This window comes from Clinocottus analis, unplaced genomic scaffold (assembly GCF_023055335.1).
Source record: "Clinocottus analis isolate CAN_PGR_092001 unplaced genomic scaffold, fCliAna1.0.p SCAF_10, whole genome shotgun sequence".
Lineage (NCBI taxonomy): Eukaryota > Metazoa > Chordata > Actinopteri > Perciformes > Cottidae > Clinocottus > Clinocottus analis.
The window spans coordinates 3,488,621-3,508,698 of NW_027175821.1; the positions used below are offsets into that span (position 1 = coordinate 3,488,621).

The 20,078-nt window shown below is 48.4% G+C and overlaps 2 protein-coding genes across 3 annotated transcripts in view; both read right to left on the reverse strand.

Annotated features, from left to right (window-relative positions):
• Positions 1 to 614: 614 nt before the first annotated feature.
• Positions 615 to 1,979, reverse strand: si:dkey-160o24.3 (N-acetyllactosaminide beta-1,3-N-acetylglucosaminyltransferase 2). Its single transcript, XM_068582760.1, has one exon. The coding sequence runs from the start codon at positions 1,977 to 1,979 to the stop codon at positions 615 to 617; it is 1,365 nt and encodes a 454-aa protein (XP_068438861.1).
• A 3,319-nt stretch (positions 1,980 to 5,298) lies between these two features.
• nrg2b (neuregulin 2b) overlaps positions 5,299 to 20,078 on the reverse strand; it is a 48,941-nt gene continuing 34,161 nt past the window's right edge. Inside the window, exons 5-12 of one of the 2 annotated variants that reach the window (XM_068582740.1) lie at positions 19,530 to 19,588; positions 16,247 to 16,270; positions 13,212 to 13,314; positions 12,189 to 12,318; positions 11,039 to 11,166; positions 9,905 to 10,120; positions 8,677 to 8,860; positions 5,299 to 7,212 (exon numbers count right to left, since the gene is read on the reverse strand). In XM_068582740.1, coding sequence (XP_068438841.1) covers positions 6,706 to 7,212; positions 8,677 to 8,860; positions 9,905 to 10,120; positions 11,039 to 11,166; positions 12,189 to 12,318; positions 13,212 to 13,314; positions 16,247 to 16,270; positions 19,530 to 19,588 — 1,351 coding nt within the window. In that variant the 3' untranslated portion in view covers positions 5,299 to 6,705. The remainder of the gene's footprint in view (positions 7,213 to 8,676; positions 8,861 to 9,904; positions 10,121 to 11,038; positions 11,167 to 12,188; positions 12,319 to 13,211; positions 13,315 to 16,246; positions 16,271 to 19,529; positions 19,589 to 20,078) is intronic. The other variant, XM_068582748.1, reaches the window with a different exon arrangement.

A 20,078-nucleotide genomic window follows, 5' to 3' on the forward strand; every position in this document is an offset into this window, starting at 1 on the left:
AACCCGTTCTACAGGAACTGCTCTTCTTGACACATTTTGTCCCCGAGGCGTTTGGGGTATACTTGTCATCAGTCACGCTTGCTGCGTTTCTTTTTCCAGAAGACAACGATGTCGCTGCTGCCTGTTTTCTGTTGCAAAATGTAGCATTTCCATATTATTCTCCCTCCGTTTCCTTTCATTTCAGTTCAATAAAATACATTGTAGCCAACTTCATTTTGTGGCAGTGCAGTGGTAGAGTGATATGAAACCTGCAAAAAGCAGTGATGTAACATTCAAAATGTAATGAAACATGATCACAGTGATGATTTACAGTCCCAAGTCATTAAGGTTATTTTTGATACAACACAAGAAATGGCAATCGATGCTCTTTCAGATCAAATATTCACACATAAAAGTACAAAACAAGGTATGCTGATTTAAAAATATGTCAAAAATACTGCTTTACAAATGGTTCAATCTCCTCAAGGTGTTTCCATTTTCTACTATAATTAAATATGACCCCAAGACATGGATCAGTTAAGTAAAAAACGTTAAAATAATACAGTGTTCGACATGAGCAGCTCACTAAAACACTGTCGCGGCAATAATTGTGCGTTCGTGAAACTTCGGATGTTTCACAGCTCGGGTTTGTTCGCCCCTCTCAGGGGAACGTCCCAACACTGGGCCCGGGTCATTTTCAAATCGTCCCAAAGGTCAACGACCTGGGCGGGGCTTCGCTTGTGGACCAATAGGATTGTGTGATAAGCGCACAGCTGCTCCTCTTCCTTCTTGGGAAAGTCGAACGTGAGGAAGGCCGGGTGGTGGACGGGTTGAGCGTTGAGCCGAACCATACACATCCCCACGTAGACGTCGTCGATCGGGAACAGGTGAACCCTCTTGGACACGTGGAGCAGGCGCCTGGTCAAGCGGCTGGAGTACACCACCCCTCCTCCGCCTGCATAGGCGGGGTAGAGGCCCTTGTAGAAGCCGTCCGGGATGAAGTATTTGGACTTGTTGACTCGGTTGGGTAATCCTTCAGCTATGACGTCCCCGACCATGAAGTCTCCGATGGTCTCGCGGGCCCGCGGCTTCTTCAGCTGCTCCTGCAAGTACGTCACCATCCTCGGGGTGTTGACGAAGACGTCGTCGTCCCCCTTGAAGACGAAGAGGGTCCGGTTGCACGAGCGCGAGAACCAGCCCCAGAAGAGCACGTCCTTCACGGTGAGATTGAAAAAGGTGTCTCTGAAGTCCCACTGCAGGATGTCTCCGTAACGGTCGCTCTCCGTCTGCAGTAACTCGGATAAACTCCCGCCGGCGCTCTCGTTCCTCCCGTTCCCGAGCAGGAAGACCCTGCGGACGTAAGCTCCGCCACCCCCTCCTCCTTTGCCGTTCCTCCACTGGCCGGCTACCCGTCCCGCCTGGCCCCAGGTCCGTCGAATGGCCTGCCGGTTCCTGAAGTTCAGCTCCATTGACTTGATGGCCAGCAGGAGGAGAGGGGCCTTCCTCTCGTCCTTCGCCCCGGCTCCACAGACGCCGTCGGGCTGGATGAGGGCGGGGTAGTCCCTCCTGTGCATGTGGCTCAGAAACTCCTGCGTCTGACGCGATAGCCCATCGAAGCTTTCCTTCACGCCGTCCAAGCCGACGACTTCAGAGAAACCTCGCTCCAGCAGGGACTCGTAAGAGGTATCGTTTCCAGATCCCGCGCGGACGTAGTCGGGTCGCAGGATGGGGTTGAAATGGTGGTCGACGGTCCGCTGGAGTCGGTTCCAGAGGCCGTCGACGTGCTGACCCAGCTGCCAGAAAGTTTTAGGGAGCGGGGCGAAATTGCCGTTGCTAAAAGTCCCCTGGGCCACAAAGTGAAGCGGTAGGGGGCTCCCCTCTCTGCCATGTATGGCCAAGCACAGGATCAGAGTGACGTAGGCCAGTAGCAAGACGAAGGCGATGCACGGCGTGCACACGCAGATCAACACGGTGCGCCAGCGGCAGAAGAAGCGTGCCATTTAGCTGCAGAGGAACCAATAGGATGTTAGTTTGGGACAAATGTGCGTAAAAAAAGATGTTTTTGAGTATAAATGTGTCGTGAGTTGCTTGAACAGAGAGGAAAACAGTCGAAGAGAGAGAGTCGACCAAACAAAGACACCAAGAAGCTCCACTTAGTCGCTGTGCTGGAGGTTTTGATTGTAGTGTATTCTCATCAGCAGGTGACTTTTGCCCAGTTGGAACGGACATTTAAAACGTTCAAAATGTTCTCCAGAGACGAGCGCATCTACGATTCAGTTCCAACCGGGCCAGACGGGCTCGCCAAGTGGACCACAAATCCTAATTAAAGTTCTTTTCGATACGTCGGCCTCCAGTCATTTGGCAAGATGAGCTCTTCCTTCTCGTCGGGGCGCTGAAATGAATGAGCGGCTTTCTCTTTCGCTTACCTTCTTTCTCTTCTTCCCCCGAGTGAAGACTCCCACATTCATTGAATACTCGTCCGATGTGATCAGCGACGCCGGTCGTCCGCGCTCGTCATCCGATGGCCCCGCCGTCAGAGCGTTGTCGGAAGGGGAAAAGATTGACTCCGACGCGATGGGTTCCTGTCAAGGTTGTCGCTCCCGTCTGTCCTAAATTCACCTGATCGGCTGCGGAGCGACCGCGAAGCCACAACGCGTGTCAACAAAGATCATCATGAGATGACATGCCGTTGTCTAAGAACACACAGATATAGATCCACCCACTGAGCGCAAACAGGACGGACATGTTCTGCCTCTGCTGTTGTTTATGAAGTCAGCCGTTACATCCGCCTGCCAGCTGAGTGAAACCTGGACAGGTCTGGCGGCTGCGTAACAGGTCCGGGAGGGCGGGAGAGGCCTCAAAGTGCTTGAGAGTGTGCCGGGAATCCTGGAAATGTCGGGGTTTTTTTTATCCCCACTGCAGGTTTCACTGATGGGAAGCACCCAAAGCTGAAAAACATAGACCTGCGAGCACCCAAAGGCCTGGTCCTGTGGTGGAGCTCTGTGGAGAACCAGCGCTTTCAAACTCTAAATAAATGTTACTGGTTGAAATCAAAAAACACCTGAGTCTCTCAGGTGGAATAGAAACACCTTGTGACGTGAAGAAGAGGCCGGTCGTTACGTTTTTAATCCAGCGTCCATGTGAGATGAGCTGGCGACCCGCAGAGCAGTTTTAAAACGTGTTTTTTAGGTGATTACACTGACCCCATCACAGCGTACATCCCCGCTGTAATCTGGGTCAGTTTAATCGTGCAACAAAGGGTTCAAGGAAGTAGTGTGTTTTACACCTGTGCGCTAATTGTTACACAACTTGTTCATTGGTACGCGTCTACGTTCTGCCCCATTTTCGTAGTTCAAAAGGACGGAAAGCGCAGGCGATGACGTGTCGTGGAAGACATGACGGAGCATGAGCTCAGTGTTCCAGGAGCCGGAAGAGGCAAAACTGAGAGGAATTCAGATTAACACGAGGGATTGAGGTGCCACCGAGGGGGTTTCCTGGTTTGTCATGTGTCAAAATGTCTGCTAGGCCAATTTGAATGATATTAAAAGTCATCAATAAGCTGTTATTTGACATTTTGAACATTTTTAAATGTTGCAATCCAAAGCATTGTTTCCTCGAAAAAAAAGTTGCATGAAATATTGCAAATAATCTGTGATTAAAGAACGTTTCCTCCCCCGGACACATCACCTTGTTAATGGCACATGAGGTTATCGACGAGGTGAATGCTGCCACTTACTGGTCAAACCTCCTGGACACCGGCTTCCTGACTTTGTTACCACTAATTCATTTAAATAAAGAAGAAACGACAATTTCTAGACCGCTGTAAATAAAAAAAACTGTTTTTTTCTTCTTCTGTGTGACAAAGATGACAGGACTGTTTCAAAATGGTAGGAATAAAGTTTTATTTTTCATATGAAGGGGTGGTTTTGGATTTTTCTTCTTTTACAAGTAGTATGTTTTGGATAAAACTTGCAAAAAATCATCTAGCATATTCCAAGAACGATGGACATGAAGAGAAGGGGATTTATTGCTGAATGTTAAAATGAAGACACGTTTTTTTTATTTTTTCACCGAGTGGAAAAACGATTTGCTTGCTGCTTTTTCCATGCACCCAACTACCAGTACCACTAGGACATGCAGAGGGGTTGGGGGGGTGAGTGGAGAGGAAAGGAGTGAAGAGGAGAGGAAAGGAAAGGAGAGGAGAGGAGAGGAAAGGAGAGGAGAGGAGAGGAAAGGAGAGGAGAAGGAGAGAGTTTGGAGGTAAAAAAGATAAAGGCAAACTGCTTGACAAACACAAACATGGTAGGGCTTTGTGTGCGTGTGTGTGTGTGTGTGTGTGTGTGTGTGTGTGTGTGTGTGTGTGTGTGTGTGTATGTAAAAGGCAAAGGGGGAGTGCAGGGTGAGGAGAAAGAGGGGCGGGGGTGTTAACAATTCAACTATCTCTAGAAGCACACTACCCTCACTTGCAGGATTTCCACGTTGCAAATCCCAGATTGATTACAGTGATAATAAGACAAAACTAGCCAGACCTTTTGGGCCATGAACCCCAAATAATGTTTTGTTTTTTTAAAAATATATTTCTAGCATGATTCCCCTGAATCTAAATCTGGAAGGGGGTTGGTCGCCATTTTTAAGATACTTTCTATATCTGTGATCCATGCATCTCCTGTGTGAAAACGAAGAAGAAAAAACCCTCGACTTGTTGGAAATAAACTGGAATCAGGACACGTGTTCCTCGGTGAGCTTGAGCGGGTCTCGTCTGGAGATGGGGCGGCCTAACTTCATCTGCTAGTTGCTTCTGTGGGTCGGTACAGGACGGGTGGGGGGAGGGAGGGGGGAGAAAGACATGGAGGTGAGTGGTCGATGGGAGGTGGAGGGGCGGACGGAGACAGACAGACAACAGATCATTCAGTCAATATGACCAAGCAAAGGAAGTTCAATCAATAAAAAGGTAGAGGAATGCAAATCAAGGATGCAGGACTCGGTATCATCGTGTGTACCGTCGTTTGGCTGCGAGCTTCAGAAAAAAAAAGAAAGTATTTCGACTCAAGTCGGAGCGGCGCCGTCGCTACAAGGGGGGGGGGGGGGTGGTGGCGAGTCCTTTTGGGGGTCGGTGGAGAGAGAGGGGCCCCGTAAAGTAAAAGAAGTGTTAGTAAAAGAAGAAAAACAGGTGTGTGTGTGGGAGGAGGAGGAGGCGGACCCAGAGTAGCAGGGGTGGGGGGGGGCACACCCCCACAGCCACACCCCCACAACATAGTGAACAGACGTGCCCCCCCCCCAACACCACCACACACATACATACACACACACACACACACACACACACACACACAACCTTTTGAAAGTAAACCAGAGTTTTTCACCCCCCACGCTTCCTTCATCTTGGACGCAACCAGACGGACAGACGGGAAGGGGAAGTGATGTGAGGGAGGAGGAGGAGAGGGGGAGGAGGGGGAGAGGGGGGAATCTGGCCTGCGGACTGAACTGTGACTGAGATGCGCTCGCTGCTTTGAGTCTTTTTGTGTGTGTGTGTGTGTGTGTGATGTGATGGGAGGGGGGAAGTCCTGAGACACAGTGCGGCTCTAAGCTGCTGGCATAGGAAAACGGGCGGGGCTGGGCAGTCCACGGGAGGCCAGAGTCAGGCTGGATTACAACTGGATTGGTGTGTTTCGGGGCCGACGACTGCTCACGGATGTGTGTGTGTGTGTGTGTGTGTGTGTGTGTGTGTGTGTGTGTGTGGGAGGTTCTTACAGTGCAGTGGAGCTTCTGGCAGGCGTGAGGATTCGGTGAGAGGAGGAACACGTCAGTCAAACAAGACACCACCAGTTCAAGGTGAACGCAGGCCGCCAACCGAATGAGGCTTCATGGGGTGTACACACACACACACAGTCACACACACAGTCACACACACACACACACACTATGCAACCACCACCAAATGTCGTGACAGCACCCTGAACACCTACACAGGAATCCCTCCCTCTCCCCCCCAAAAAAACCTCTTCTTTTCACAGATGTAACAACGAAATGACTGACAGGCGGCGCACGAGGACATGAACGGCCGATGCGATTCATCCGAGAGGAACTACCCTACACTTCCGGTTGCGTCAGTGACTTAAATGTCCCTGTGAATCGAGCGCGTCGCGTGGATCATACTCATGTAAACAGACACCTTTTACACAGGAGGAATCAATATTGCATGATGACGTAATCAGATCACAGTTCAAAAAAGAGGAAGATCCCAAAATAAAAAGAAAGAGAAAACCAAAGCAAAAGGAAGGAAGAGGGTTGGTCTCTATAAAAAACGAGGAGTCTTTATAAGAAAGGCTACAAAAACTCAATGGGACCTCCGACTTCAGCATACAGCAAAAGGCACCACAATATTATTCTATTTATCTAACTTGTGAAAAAATTGGCACGTAATTCTCTTATTTTTTCATCTCTCGTAATGCTGTAAATCAAAAAACTTTACATATAAATATTCCCCTCCCCGCCCTGTTATAAAAAAAGTCTTTGCTGTTAGCTAGTAGACAATTTTTGCTGAAATGAAAATAAATATTTCATTTGTTTAGAATATCTGTCTGTTATACAAAATAAAAATATTTCTCCTAGGTGCAGGTCTCTAGTCCACTGGTTGTGTGTACAGTAGGAGGAGTGTGTGAGGTGGAGGGGTGGGGTGGTGTGGGGGGTTTCAGGGAGGAGGGAGGGGGGGGGGGGGGGTAAGTCTTAAAGGGGCATCTTGTCGGCCTTGGAGCGGTGCGACTGGGCGACGCGGTTCTGCCCGTTGCTGCGCGCCGCGGGCCGGCTCAGCCCGCGGTGAGTCCGTGTGTCGGCGCCGGACGACGCGCGGTAACCCGGCGCGGCGGGGGGCGGGTCCATGTTCATGTTCTGCATACTGAGGAAAGGCGTGCTCTCCCCGTGAGCGTCCTCCTCCTCCTCTTCCTCCTCCTCCTCCTCCTCTTCCTCCTCCTCGTCCTCCTCCTCGTCCGACTGGCTGAAGCTCTGCGAGCTGTAGTTCCGATGGCCCGTCGAGCGCTGGGAGACGTGTCCGTTGAGGCGGTTGCGGCGCGGCCGGCGCCGGCTCCGGATGGGCTCCCGCGAAGACGCGTACTCCTGCGTGGTCTCGTAGGCCTCGTCGTCGGGCAGACGGTAGGGGCTGGACGGCAGGCTGCCCGTGCTCTCCGTCAGGTAGGGCCGCCGCGGACGCCGGGGCTGCCGGTATAAACTCCCATCCTGGAAGAAAAGTGTATCTGTTGAATCTGTATGTTTTGGCAGAACAATTAGCATTTCATTCCTGAGAGGCTAACGCTAGTGGGCTAACGTTAAGGGTCCTTTATACTCGGGTTTTACGCAGAGACGCACGACCTGCAAGGCCCCTTTGCGTAGTCCCGTCGGCCATCTTGCATGGTTGCTAGCGTCGCCCAAAATTTCTGGCGATCCGACAAAGCCACACGAGCCGTTCGCAGCCCGCAAGGCTGTGATTGGTCTGCTAACCACGTCCTTTCTGAGTCTCGCATTTCCGGTAGCAGAAACACAAACAATGGATCCCGTTGAAGAACGTTTGGCTAAGGAGGTCCTGCAAATACGAGCATTTATACAACCCGTCTTTGACAGAGTATAAGGACACACAACGACTATCCCACGCCCAGAGATGGCGTGGGATAGTCCACTTTAAACGGTCGTTGCGCCACCGACTGCTCTGGCGTGTGGAAAAGGCGGGAAACATAAACCAAAAAGGAGTCCGTCGATGCTCCTGCGAGGGCAGCCGCGGTTGCAGTTGCAAGAGCGTATATATGACATCGTGCCGTGTTATTGGACGCCACAATAGAAGGAGATTTGCTCCAAACTCTTTTGATCGCATCCCTTTGAGATCAGCAAAGCCTCGTCGCTAACGCAGACGGCTGAACTGTTAGAGAGATGGAGAGAAAATGTTGCTCGTATTTAGCCTCCCTCTCCTTCTAAAGACTCTCTTCAGGCACTTGTTGCCGATGTGGAGCGGCAACTTGTTTCCGCTGGATAGTTCGAGGCACGCAGAGACTAATGTCAGGCGTGCAGGTTATTTATTTATACTTGTATTTTTCTCCAGCCGTGATGAAAGTCCACCATTTTGGCGAGCCGGCGTTGGCTAACGTGTTCAGATAAATATTCACTCGCTCACAGAAATACATCATGATCGCTTTCACCAGAAACGGGGCCCATTCCTCTGTGCCGCAGAGCCCGAGAACAAACACATCAGAGAGCCACACTGCTGTGTTGAGCTGATCCCACACACACACACACACACACACACACACACACACACACACACACACACACACACACACACACCGTCCTGCTGCCCTGAACACTCACAACAGCGCTGCATGTATTATTCATCGGCGGAAAATAGTCCCCCAACAAAGACAGACAATTTAATCCTGTTTGACTCATATGAACTAAAGAAAAAAAACACACTGTCCGACCTGTTTTGTGAAATTATTTAGTCTTTAAAAACAATACAATATTTGTGACTCTGTTCTTTTTTTAAAAACAAAGAGAGAAAGACTGATGCGTTGCTGCTTTTGGGCGGCATTTTCGTCGACAAAAAAAACAAATGAACACAGCTGAACATCCTCAACTGATGACATCGCGTCACCATCGCCGTCATTGTGCGTGTGCGTGTGTGTGTGTGTGTGTGTACTCCAGCGGCCTACGCACGTCGGGGCATCGTAGCAGCGGCTGGTCGTCCTCTCTGTGGTACACGGCGGCGGCGGGGGGCAGGGAGAGGGCGTGGCCCGTGTTGGGCGAGGTGATGTGGAAGGTGGGCACCTGGGGCGGCAGCGCGGGGTAGTGGAACTCCACCGGGGAGAGCCGCGCCGGCGTGGTGAGCGCCGACACGTACCTGGACGGGAAGGACAGCGGCGGGTTAGTGAGGAGTCCGAATCGCATGCACGATCGTGTGCGTGTGTGTGTGTGTGTGTGTGTGTGTGTGTGTGTAGCAGCCATTCTGTGACATCCATCTGGCTTCCAAACCATTTGCCTACCCAGCATGCACTGGACAAGAAGAGGGACACACCCTGGACAGGTAACCAGGGCTGAAACACACACACACACACACACACACACACAGACAAACAACGTTCACACCTGTGGGCCCTTCTTTGGGTCCGTGGTTGTAAATATGTACACCAGCTCCTCTCAGGAGCGCTGCAGCCAGCTGGCTCCGGCTCCGGCTCCGGCTCCGGCTCGGACGCGCTGACCTTTTTTTTTTTGCCGTGAGATGACAGCGATAACCGCTGATCCACCTCGCCACCCACTCAGTCCACCCCGAGAATATGTCCAACATTGCTGAACATGAGCGGACGACTGCCGCTCCTCGCGGAGTTCAGTCGTTAATGCACAGAAAAGAGGGGCGATAGCATGATAGCATGATAGCATTGTAGCATCGCTTATTGTGAGTTACATATTTGTGCCGTCACAATTTATTGGAACTTTTATGATATAATAAGAACAACATGGAGACACAAAGCAGTTTTTATGTTGTACAGAGTAAATGAAATCATGTAAAAATCTTTACACCTTATTAAATGTGTAATCAATAATTTGTACTACACTCTGCTAAATACATGCATGTCAAGTCTGGTGTTTCGACGCTGGGCATTCTGGGACATGTAGGAGACCATCAGAGTGGTTTAATCACGTCAGTACCTTCACTGCCGGCGCAGCACTGGTTTATAAAGTCACATTACAGTGTGTGTAAAGGCCACAGTGTCTGGGTGTTGTAGTTTTTTGTCGTTGACAACAAATGGCCGCCACTTGGTGTCGCCAGAGAGAGCTGCCGTGACAACAAACTAAATGAAGTAAAAGTGTTGGACAGTCATGAACACTGCCACACACACACACACACACACACACACACACACACACACGCTGCTACCTTCCCTACCTGTCGCTGTGAGGCGAGTCTCTTAGCGAGTCGTACGAGTCCCCGTACTGCATCCCGGGGCCGGACGTGTCCGTGCAGCCCCAGTGGGCCGCCCTCCTCGCCATGCACGCCGGGCTGCTGCACTTACTGGTTCCCACCGAGCTGGACAGCCCGCCCGACTGGCAGTCTGAGTTCATGCTCTCGGTTCGCTCCATGCTCCACGTCTGCTCCTCGTGTCTGCAGGTGTGTGTGTGTGTGTGTGTGTGTGTGTAGGTGTTAGCAGAACAAGTTGAAAAGGTTAAGGTAGCACCGATGAAGGCAGGAGGAATGCTGGGTAAAAAGAGACGGTACTGCGAAAGAAAATGTCCACATGCGTGAGTCTATGGAAGCGCCATGAAGTGATTATTCAGATTTTTAAAATAGTACTAAGTACTGCCGACATTATTGACAACCAACAGCGACACAATCGGACTGCGTGTGACCTGTGGAGCGTGAATGCATGAGTTAAACAAGGAGCTAGTACTGGTGGGAGTTTCTAATACTTGATTTTGTCGTAATACTTAAAGGAAAAAAACATCATTTTCAAAACCAGTTCAACCCGTTGAAAACTGGTCAACCAATTTTTATCTCCAGACCTTTTTTTCCCTGTTTGAGTCGTCGTAGGAAACCCAAATTAATTCCAATACTTGTGTTTATTGTATGTATTTGTTCAGCAAAGTCTTGGATAAAAAATGTATATCTGGAAAAAAAAAATCACTTTTAAAAGACATTTTGATCTTAACTATGGACATCCAGCTTGATATGAGCCAGATTCCTGGACTCCTGGAGCGGTCAATAAGACACCTTTTTGGAAAGATTAGGACCTAAAAAAATCAAAATCTGCAACAAAAATCACAATAAAACAAAAGTCTTTGCCTGTTAGGAAAGAGTTTCAGTCAAAAAAACTGTGTCGTTCGGTCGAAAAATTCAAATTTTTTACGTATTTAATGCCAAAAGGTGTCTGAATGGGGCATGCTGGGACTCAAAATTGGCGCAGGAGGATTAACTACACTACCAACAAGTAGATCATGTTGTTGAAGGTTTGGTTCACTCGAATCTCATTTGTGTGTGTGTGTGTGTGTGTGTGTGTGTGTGTGTGTGTGTGGCAGCTCTAACCTGGAAGCATGTGAGGCAGTGGTGGAGTGGTGGGAGCGGGTGGACATTCGGCTTCCTGCGTAGTTGCCCGCACCCTCGGCGCCGTGGCTGATCACGCACTCTGTCGTCGGGACGCTCTTGGAAATGTACTGCAACACACACACACACACACACACACACGCACACACACATATTACACAGCAACCATGCTTAAGTGTCGAGGATTTTCCTGCACAGATCTTTTTTTTTCTTCTTCTTTTTCTGCCGACTCGTGCACGTTTCAGCCTCCAGGAGGACGGCAGGTGTTTCTGTCGTTGACGTCGCGCGGCCAGCTTTGTGTCACCGCATTTCCCTGAGTTGTCAGTGGATCGGCGCTTTATTCACGCAGAGACTTTTCCGAGGGCTTAAAGAACCTTCTTGCTGGAGTTAAATCTAAGTGGCAAAGCCGCATGAAGTCTACCGGCGGCTCCGTCTCAGGAGACAGGAAGCGGCTCGCGGCTCGGCCGGCTTTCCTGAGCGGTTTGCTCAGGTGACGCCGACATCCGGTGTCATCTCCTGTCTCTCCTTTGGAATAAATTATATCTTATAAAACGCCTATTTATAGGCAGGTATATTGAATTAAAACAGGCAAATCTGTCTTTTTTTCCCAGCAGCACTTTGAGAGGAAGGCACAAAATGTGACTTGCATGCATCCTGATTAGGAGCTTATAGCTACGTATAAATGTGTTGTTTTGTCGTCCTGTATGATTGTTAATCTTGGCCACCAGAAGCACCACAGACATCGCAGCCACTCGGGCACACATTTTGATCTTAACTAGTTGTAGTAATAATTTAAAGAATAAAACGACGTATCCCTCTTGGCAGGATGGGAACGTTTCCTCATCTCGACATGGCAATGTAATCAGCTAACGTTGTTGCTTTAAAACACAAACACACACACACACACACACACAGCAGTTACTTCTTCACCTCCACCTCCGAGTAAACCTCCACCCTGTCAGGACCCGTCGCGAGTTTCCGCTCAGTGTGGAGCGTGGAGAGTCGGTGAGGAGGTGACGTTTCCTTTCCAGCCTGTCAGTTAAACCCGACCTCAGGATCACCCGTGCCGGGCCTCCACTGTGTGTGTGTGTGTGTGTGTGTGTGTGTGTGTGTGTGTGTTTTGTGAACTCACGTCAACCATGGGGATCTCCTCCGGGCCGGGCCCGGGGGGTTTGGGCCCGTTGATCAGGATGCGGTTGGGCTGCTCCACACACTGGTTCTGGTTCTGGTGGAGGTGACTGTGCATCTTCTTCCTCTGCTTCCTGGACGGTGGAGGACGAAGGAGCTAATCAGTGATACGGCAAACGTGCTAAATATATATATATATATATATTCACTATGAATGATTTTTAATTTTCTTTTATCCCATGCTGCCAACATGACAAACCCACCGACAAACAAACAAACAAATAATTTGCCTTTTGTTGCATAGATAATGAGGTTGAAAGTAACTCAGTAAACATACTTAAGTACTGTCCTTATGTCCAATTTTGAGATACTTTACTTGAATCTATAAAACTCTTTTTTAAATAATAACCAGCTGTTACGCTGCTCCTTCTGGTCACATGACATCTGTTGCTTCTGTCCATCCTGATAGAGGAGCCTCCTCTGTTGCTCTATGAAGGTTTCTTCCCTTTTTCCCTGTTAAAGGGTTTTTATTATCTTTATTTGGGGAGTTTTTCCTGATCCGGTGTCAGGGATGTCATGTGTACAGATTGCAAAGCCCTCCGAGGCAAATCTTGCATTTATGATTTTGGGCTCTACAAAATAAACTGAACTGAATTTTGAGCGTAAACATCTGTGTCTCGAGGCCTTTCGTCCCATTTCTCTGAATAGCAGCTCCACGAAAGAGTGAGTTCCCCTCTAAACATCTCAGATGAGTTTCTTTAAATAACAAGCAGTGAAATCCTCTTCTTCATCCTTCCTCCTCCGATGTCTCCAGACCCTTGTGAGCGCTCGACTTGCAGCTAACTGCATAAAAGCTGCTGGAGCTTCAGTTCCATCTGATAATGCAGAACATCGCAAAGTATCCCTCAAAAAGTGCATTGTTCCTTCCATCTTTCATTTTCCTCTCTCTCTCCACAGTGGGTTCCTTTGAGGGTTTGGACCCTTTCATAAACAGAGCACTCGTTCATGTTCCCCCGAACACACATACTTGGTTTTGCAGTAGGCCACCACACAGACGATGCCGACCACCAGCAGCGCCACGCAGATGCCTGTGATCGTCAGCACCCGCCTCTGATAGAGCTCCTCGGCCTCTGTGGACGCAAGAAACACACACGGGCACACGCGTTGCGCACACATCCGGGCGACACAAAGACACACACAAAGACACACACACACACACACACACGAAACAGCATGAGCGCTACTCCATTGGTGGGAGCTACAGACACAGTTTTTTCTCCCTATCATCTGCTGCCATCCTGTCACATGCCTTTTTCAGTTTTAACGGCGCTACAGAGGAGAGATTCTACGAGCCCGTATCGTATCATTACCACGAGGGAAAAGCAAGTAAACCTGCATCCTGACACAGACTTCCTGCTGTCCCTACACAAGTGAATTAACAATGGGGCCATGGGGATGTGATGCTACAGATGGGGATCTGAATGCATGCCTGTAAGGATGAAACCATCACGAGACCAGTCGTCCAGATGGGGGGAAAAAAAGAGGGAAAGCATTTTTTGTTGTTGTTGTTGTTCAAAGTGTCGACACCGCAGCGGCCCGAGAGTACAACAGTTTGGTATTCACAGAGCTCACCGTGACGAGAACTGTCACAAAAGTTATTATTGATGATCTGCGAGTGATGATTTGTAAGCTGTCGTTTCTCAGAAGCCCGTCAGGTGACAATAAACAGCAAAGTGAGGCTTTTCTGAAGCTGCTTTTCTTAAACTGAAGACATTGAAGTGGTTAAGTGGGGTTTAAATCTTTTGTCACAGCAAACAGGAATAATCTGTAACCCTAGTTTTATAGAATAACACCTAAACAGTCAGCTGAAAGCAGCTCTTTGCTGCCCTCTCTCTCTCTCTCTCTCTCTCTCTCTCTCTCTCTCTCTCTCTCTCTCTCTCCCTCTTTTCACCTCTGACCTCAGCGCCCCTGATAAGTTCACCCGGTGAACCCGTTCTCGCTCCCGACTCGCCACACGACACCCTCGGGTGTCTGTGCCGTCACACCGAGGCTCTTTCGGTGTTGGTGTGGGACACACCGGGCGATCAACTCAAGGGAGCGAAAACTCAGCCGAGGTCAGACGGTGAGCCGCTGGAGGTCAGCGAAAAGGGATTTTCCATAGTGTTATGTTATTTTACGAACAATATTTTAGTAATCTGTACCATAATTAAATCTTTCTTCTTCAGTTTCCTGTTCATGACCTTTAACTTTGTCATTGTTGTACTTTTGTAACGTGTTTTACTTGAAAAAAAAGGAGGAAATAGTATTTTCTGATGTTAAAGTGAAGTTGTCATGAACTGTATTACGCTAACTTGTTATTATTGTTCATTTTTATCAAGTGCTTCATTTATATTTCATATTAATTTGTCTGCTTTAGCTCCAGATAACCTTAAATTGAAAAAACAACAACATACCGTGACAAAAAGTTAATTTTTCCATAACTTTTGAGTAATTTTACGATATTTTCTGGTGGCGTCGTTCGCCTTTTGTGACATGTCAGGTTGGGCGTCATGGCGCTGACCTCGTTACGTTCTGGCAGCTTTGCGGTGAAGCCGCGTGAACAACGTCGGCGTTAACTCGGGTGTCCGCCGGCCGCTGCGGTGCGACAGCGTGTCGGGGAGGGAAGGAGCGGCGGCACCGTGACAGAGGGAGCAACGAAAAGGGGGAGCGGAACATGAGGGGAAGAGGAAAAGGGCATAAAAAAAAGAAGAAAAAGGCGAGGTGGGTGAGGAAGAAGAAAGAGCAAGGAAGGAAACATGTAGACGGAGGGAGGGAGAGGAGGAGGAGGAGGGCGAAGGGGAGCAGGGGCGTGTCCAAGGAGGAGGAAGTCGTCCTCGGGAACCAAACACCGGCCTGACTTTGTCCCCTCATTAGCTAAAACGGGATTATAGCGGCCTTTTGGGCTGTTAGTCACGGACAAATTAACACCCCTGAAGCTCAATTATTGTTTTTCAATGTCATCAAACCTTCTGATTCTCCTCACTTTGCACTAAAACTGCGTCGACTTGAGCTGTGCGTCTGTTCCTCTCGCCGAGGTCCTCACAGGGTTGTCAATACGGTTAAAAGAAAGCCGAATTCACGGATCCATTGTATTTCTGAGGTCAGCTTGAGAAAGAGGCGGCGGATGGAAGAATGCCCCCCCCCCCCCTTCCTCCTTTTACTTAATTCATCCTCTCGCTCTTCCTCTGAAGCTCCAGACACGCCACTGAAGAGAAAGCAAAGGGGGGGTTTCTAAATAAAGGGCCTCTGTAGGGATTGACAAGCCTACGAGCGCCTCGGCCCCGGCATTGTGAGAGTGTCACAGGGCGCTGATACCGAGAGGCTAAAGGGGAAACGGGGAATAAAACTCGCCCGCCGGCCACAGCGGAGCCAGCGGCAAGCGTGATTTAAGACAGGCGAGCGCTCGCCACGCTGACGCCGAGTCAATCAAGGGCAGGATAATAAGGACGGACTATGTGTGTCAGGCCTTTTGCTCGCTTATTTTTTTTTTTTTTGGCAACGCTCTGCAAAAATACTCGCAGCTTGCATGTTTTTTTTTTCTTCTTCTACTCAACAGGCTGCTGAATCCGATACGTGCGCGTTGCCAAAACCCGGGAAGACGAGCCAGACACTTTTATTTATGGACGATGGGAGACGTTCTCCGGCTTCTGGACGAAGAAGGGCAGCTTTTGCTCCGACACGGCGCCCAGATAAACACAGCTTTGATTTGTAACAGCCCCCCCACCTCCCCTCCCCTCGTACGCTCTCGTACTTTCTTTCATTAATGAATCCCTCCCAGTTAATTTGTCTTTTTTCTGGAGTGCCTGTATTGGTCAGACTGTAGCAGGAGGGCATGCAGAGAAGGGAGGTTACGAGTCTTAAAAAGCAGGTTAGTGGGCAGGAGAAAAAGAGGGACAGGTTGAGGGAGACCCAGTTGTTGGTTTTTAGAAAAGAAGATGGCACAATAATGTGTGACTGTGATAGGATCTTGGCAAAAAAAAAACCCTCTTAAGCACAGCAAAAATGAATAATAATGTTCCATACCCATAAATTCAATTCTGAGAAGCTCTGCCAGCGCAGAAAGTTGTCGTGGTTAAAAAAAAGGAGAGAGACAGATAGGGTCAGGTGTAAAGTCCACTTTGGAGCAAATGTAATATCCTCATGTCCTGTATATATATTTATATATATATATATATAGACGCTGAATATGTTGATCAGTGCAGTCAATCATAGTGATTGACGTGTGTACCGTCCAGTAACAGACAGACAACTCAAGACAGCCTCAGCTCTGTGACCCCCCCACCCAGAAATGATAGGAAAAACAAACAAACAAACAAACAAACTGAACCAACGCAAATCCAAATGCGAAAAAGGGAGAAAATGAAGCAAAAAGGCAGAAAGGGAAGAGGAGCCCACAGGCAGGAAGGAGGCAGGAAGGAGGCAGGAAGGAGGCATGCGGAGACAGACGGGCAAAGACAGCAAGACAGGAAGCCACGTAACTTACTGCTATATTTACTAGACCTCATTTCTGGAGTAAACAACAGACAGAAAATAAAAGAATGGAGGGAAAAAAAAACAACAAGACAAAAGAAAAGGAAAAGCAGTGAGTTACTCTCCAACATAAAAACACAGTTCAGTCGATGGGGCGGCGCTGCAACTCCTTTGACTCTGTGACTGATGGCAACTGTGTGCCTTCGTATTGATTACTGCGTTCCTCTTGTGTAGCACTTTGTCCCATTACTGCTGCGTGCAGCGGTTGTAACCTTTCCTGTGATTTATGATTTACACAGAAATCTTCTAAACATTCCCCAATTTCCATGTTTTGTTGTTGTTGTTGTTGTTGTTGTTGTTGTTGCATGCATTACAGGCTGCACAGAGAGAGAGACGACGCTCTGTGCAGCCCGACCACCTCACTGCTCTGACACGTGTGTGCGGACACCGTGGTGTGATGGCGCACGCTGGAAAAGCAGACGGACAAACAAAAACAACGTCCCGAAGCGGCAGAGAGCTTTGAGCGGACTGAGGGAGCGGCGCGATGCAAAGAAGAAGAACGAAGAATAAAACAAAAAGCACACAGACAGATTCCAGCGTGAATGACGGGGTCAACAACAAAAACACACACAGTGGGATTCATCATGGTGTGAAACCTGCTGTTTCGCTTGAAATTAGATGTTATTTCTGCGTGAAAACTTCCACAACAGACAAACGGAGAAAAGAAGAAGAGTCATTTGTGTCTCTCTGGGGGTTTTTTTGGGTTGCTGAGGCCAGAGACTCAGTCGAAGGAGCCGAACCCACAGGAATGTTTGTGTCCTGGGATCTCTGCTCGCTTCTCGATATCTATGAGACATGTGTTTCCGTGTGACTGCCCACGCGATCACAACACGCCGCGTCGGCGTCCCGGTGATTTATTAAAGGACGAGCTGGACATTTTTTTTGTGTGAAAATCTATCGATATGTTTTCTCCGCTGACAGAAAATCGATACCGCTCACGTGTTTGTGCGGTGAATACGAAGCTAGAGCCGGGGTACTGTTAGCTTAGCTTAGCTTAGCTTAGCTTAGCGTGAAGCCTGGAAGCAGAGGGACACAACTAGCCCGGCTCTGTCCTGAGGTGACCTCGGGCTTTCTGTGACGCACAACGTCACTGCTGCTGGCAAAACATCATTTAGCACCTGAGTTTCAGTAAAACTATGTTTGATTTTTTAACAAATTGACATGATATAATAAAGTGTTTAATGTGAGCTTTATTCGTGCTAGTTGGAGGAGTTTGTTACAGTTGGATAGCGCCTCAGTATTTATGCTAAGCTAAGCAAAACACTGGGAAAAAAGCCCCTTCATAAATACATAATTAATGTTAAAAATACAAAGTGTTTTTGCTTGTCATGAGTTAAAACGCCAACGAACCATTGAAGTGAAACATTTGCTTATTACGATGCTGTTTGGCCTGATGAATAAAGATCTTTAAGTTATCTGGTAAAACTACTTTTGAGTTTTATTTGACTAGAATCAGGAAGCGTTGTGTCACAATAAGTTGCATTTTTTTCACTTAATTTCATTTACAACATACTAAATTCAGAGCATTTCACAAAAATGTCAAACTACCCCTTTAAATTGAACTTCTCCGGGATGAGAAGCACAACGCGGGACACCGTTTTAAAACTTATGGGAAGTGGACCCGAGGACAGTTCAGGCGACATTTAAGCCACATGCCGTCATGAGAGATTGCATCAGATGATCCATGGACGCTCGGAGTGAAAACAACAGGATGTGGCATTCATTACGCTATGATTTATCCTAATTCCTTTCAGATGCCACTGACATGATATCAAGAGTCTCCGCTTATGTGGAAATCAATATCACAAAGGGTATCTCAGACGGATGCAACTGTATGTGATGTGGGGTTTTTTTTTTTCCAAATCTCATTACATTAAGACTTGAAACGTTGAGCGCGTTCTAACTCTGAATCCCGTTCGCCTGCCAAATGATTCGGGTATTGGATCGCTCGTCGTAATGACTGGCGGCTGTTCAGAACAATGTCAGGAGGACTCACATTGTTCTCCATCTGAAGCCAATTGTCAGTCGCGCTCCTGCTCCAAAAAGGTGAAAATCAATGACGGATTTGTCTCTTTGTTTAAAGAAAGAGGCACAGCAGAGTGAGAGCTGTCAACGGGGGTATTAATAGTTTAGATCCAGATAGTTTAGCCTTGATGGTTTCTTTTCTTTTTTTTTTGAACTGCTAAAACTCTAAACAGCACCGATGGACCATTTACAAGGAACGGGGACAAAGTGTTCCAATAAAAGCAAACAACCTCCTGCATTTACTATCCTGTTAATTCTCCGTCTCCTCCGTTTCTCTTTGTGACGCCGCAGCAGAAGTGATGCTGTGTGCAATTTGCGGGCTTAACACATGCAGAACGTGTAGGACAATGGAGGAGCGGCGCACAATGCAAACGATGTGGCTGCTTTATTGTTTAAAGTATGCATTATCAGGGCTTTTTTAAGGGAAAAACTTCAAGTGTCTAGTTTGTAACACAGGGCTTATAGATGTATATATATATATATATATATATATATATATATATATATATATATATATATATTCACAGCTGGACTGTTTGTCTCTGCACCACAGAAGAAGCAGGGAAGACAGGGAGAGGAAGGGGTGGACACAGAGGCATGCAAATCACACACACACACACACACACACGTTAAACGTACATGAAACATACACAAGCAGACACACACAGAGCGCCATCCCTCCATCCGACCCCTCCGATGTAGCATGCAGCATCTCAGTGAGAAGGAGACAGACAAGAGCAAATGGACATACTGTAGAAATCTGCCATGACGGAGTTTTGACAGCGGTCCCCCGTATAGTCATTGGGACACCTGATGGAGGGAAAACAAGACACAGAGGGAGGGGGGAAGGGAGGAGGGAGGGGTTAAAGATACAGAGGGAAGAAAGGGAGGGGGGGGGGTCAAACAGGAGGAAGGAGAGGAGGAGAAGTACACGAAGACAGATCGAGAGGAAGAGAGAGAGAGAGAGAGGAAGGGGAGGAGGGAGACATAAGAGAGCAGAGAGATGAGGGATTAGAAACAGCACAATCCACCAACTACAGAGAGAGAGAGAGATGACCTGCATACCGTGACATCACCGCCATCAATATGACATCACCGCTACAGTTAAAAGACATCATCACGGTCACGACGGGTCATGTGATGGCGGAGCAGGAAGTAGGAGGGGTCAAGTGTACGGCCGGCGGCCTCCGACCCCCCCCCCTCCCTCCCTCCCCCTTGTCAAGCACAAACACTGATGCACACACACGCACACACACTCCGATTGCCTTATTCTGGACTCTCTCGTTGGTCATGTGAGCCG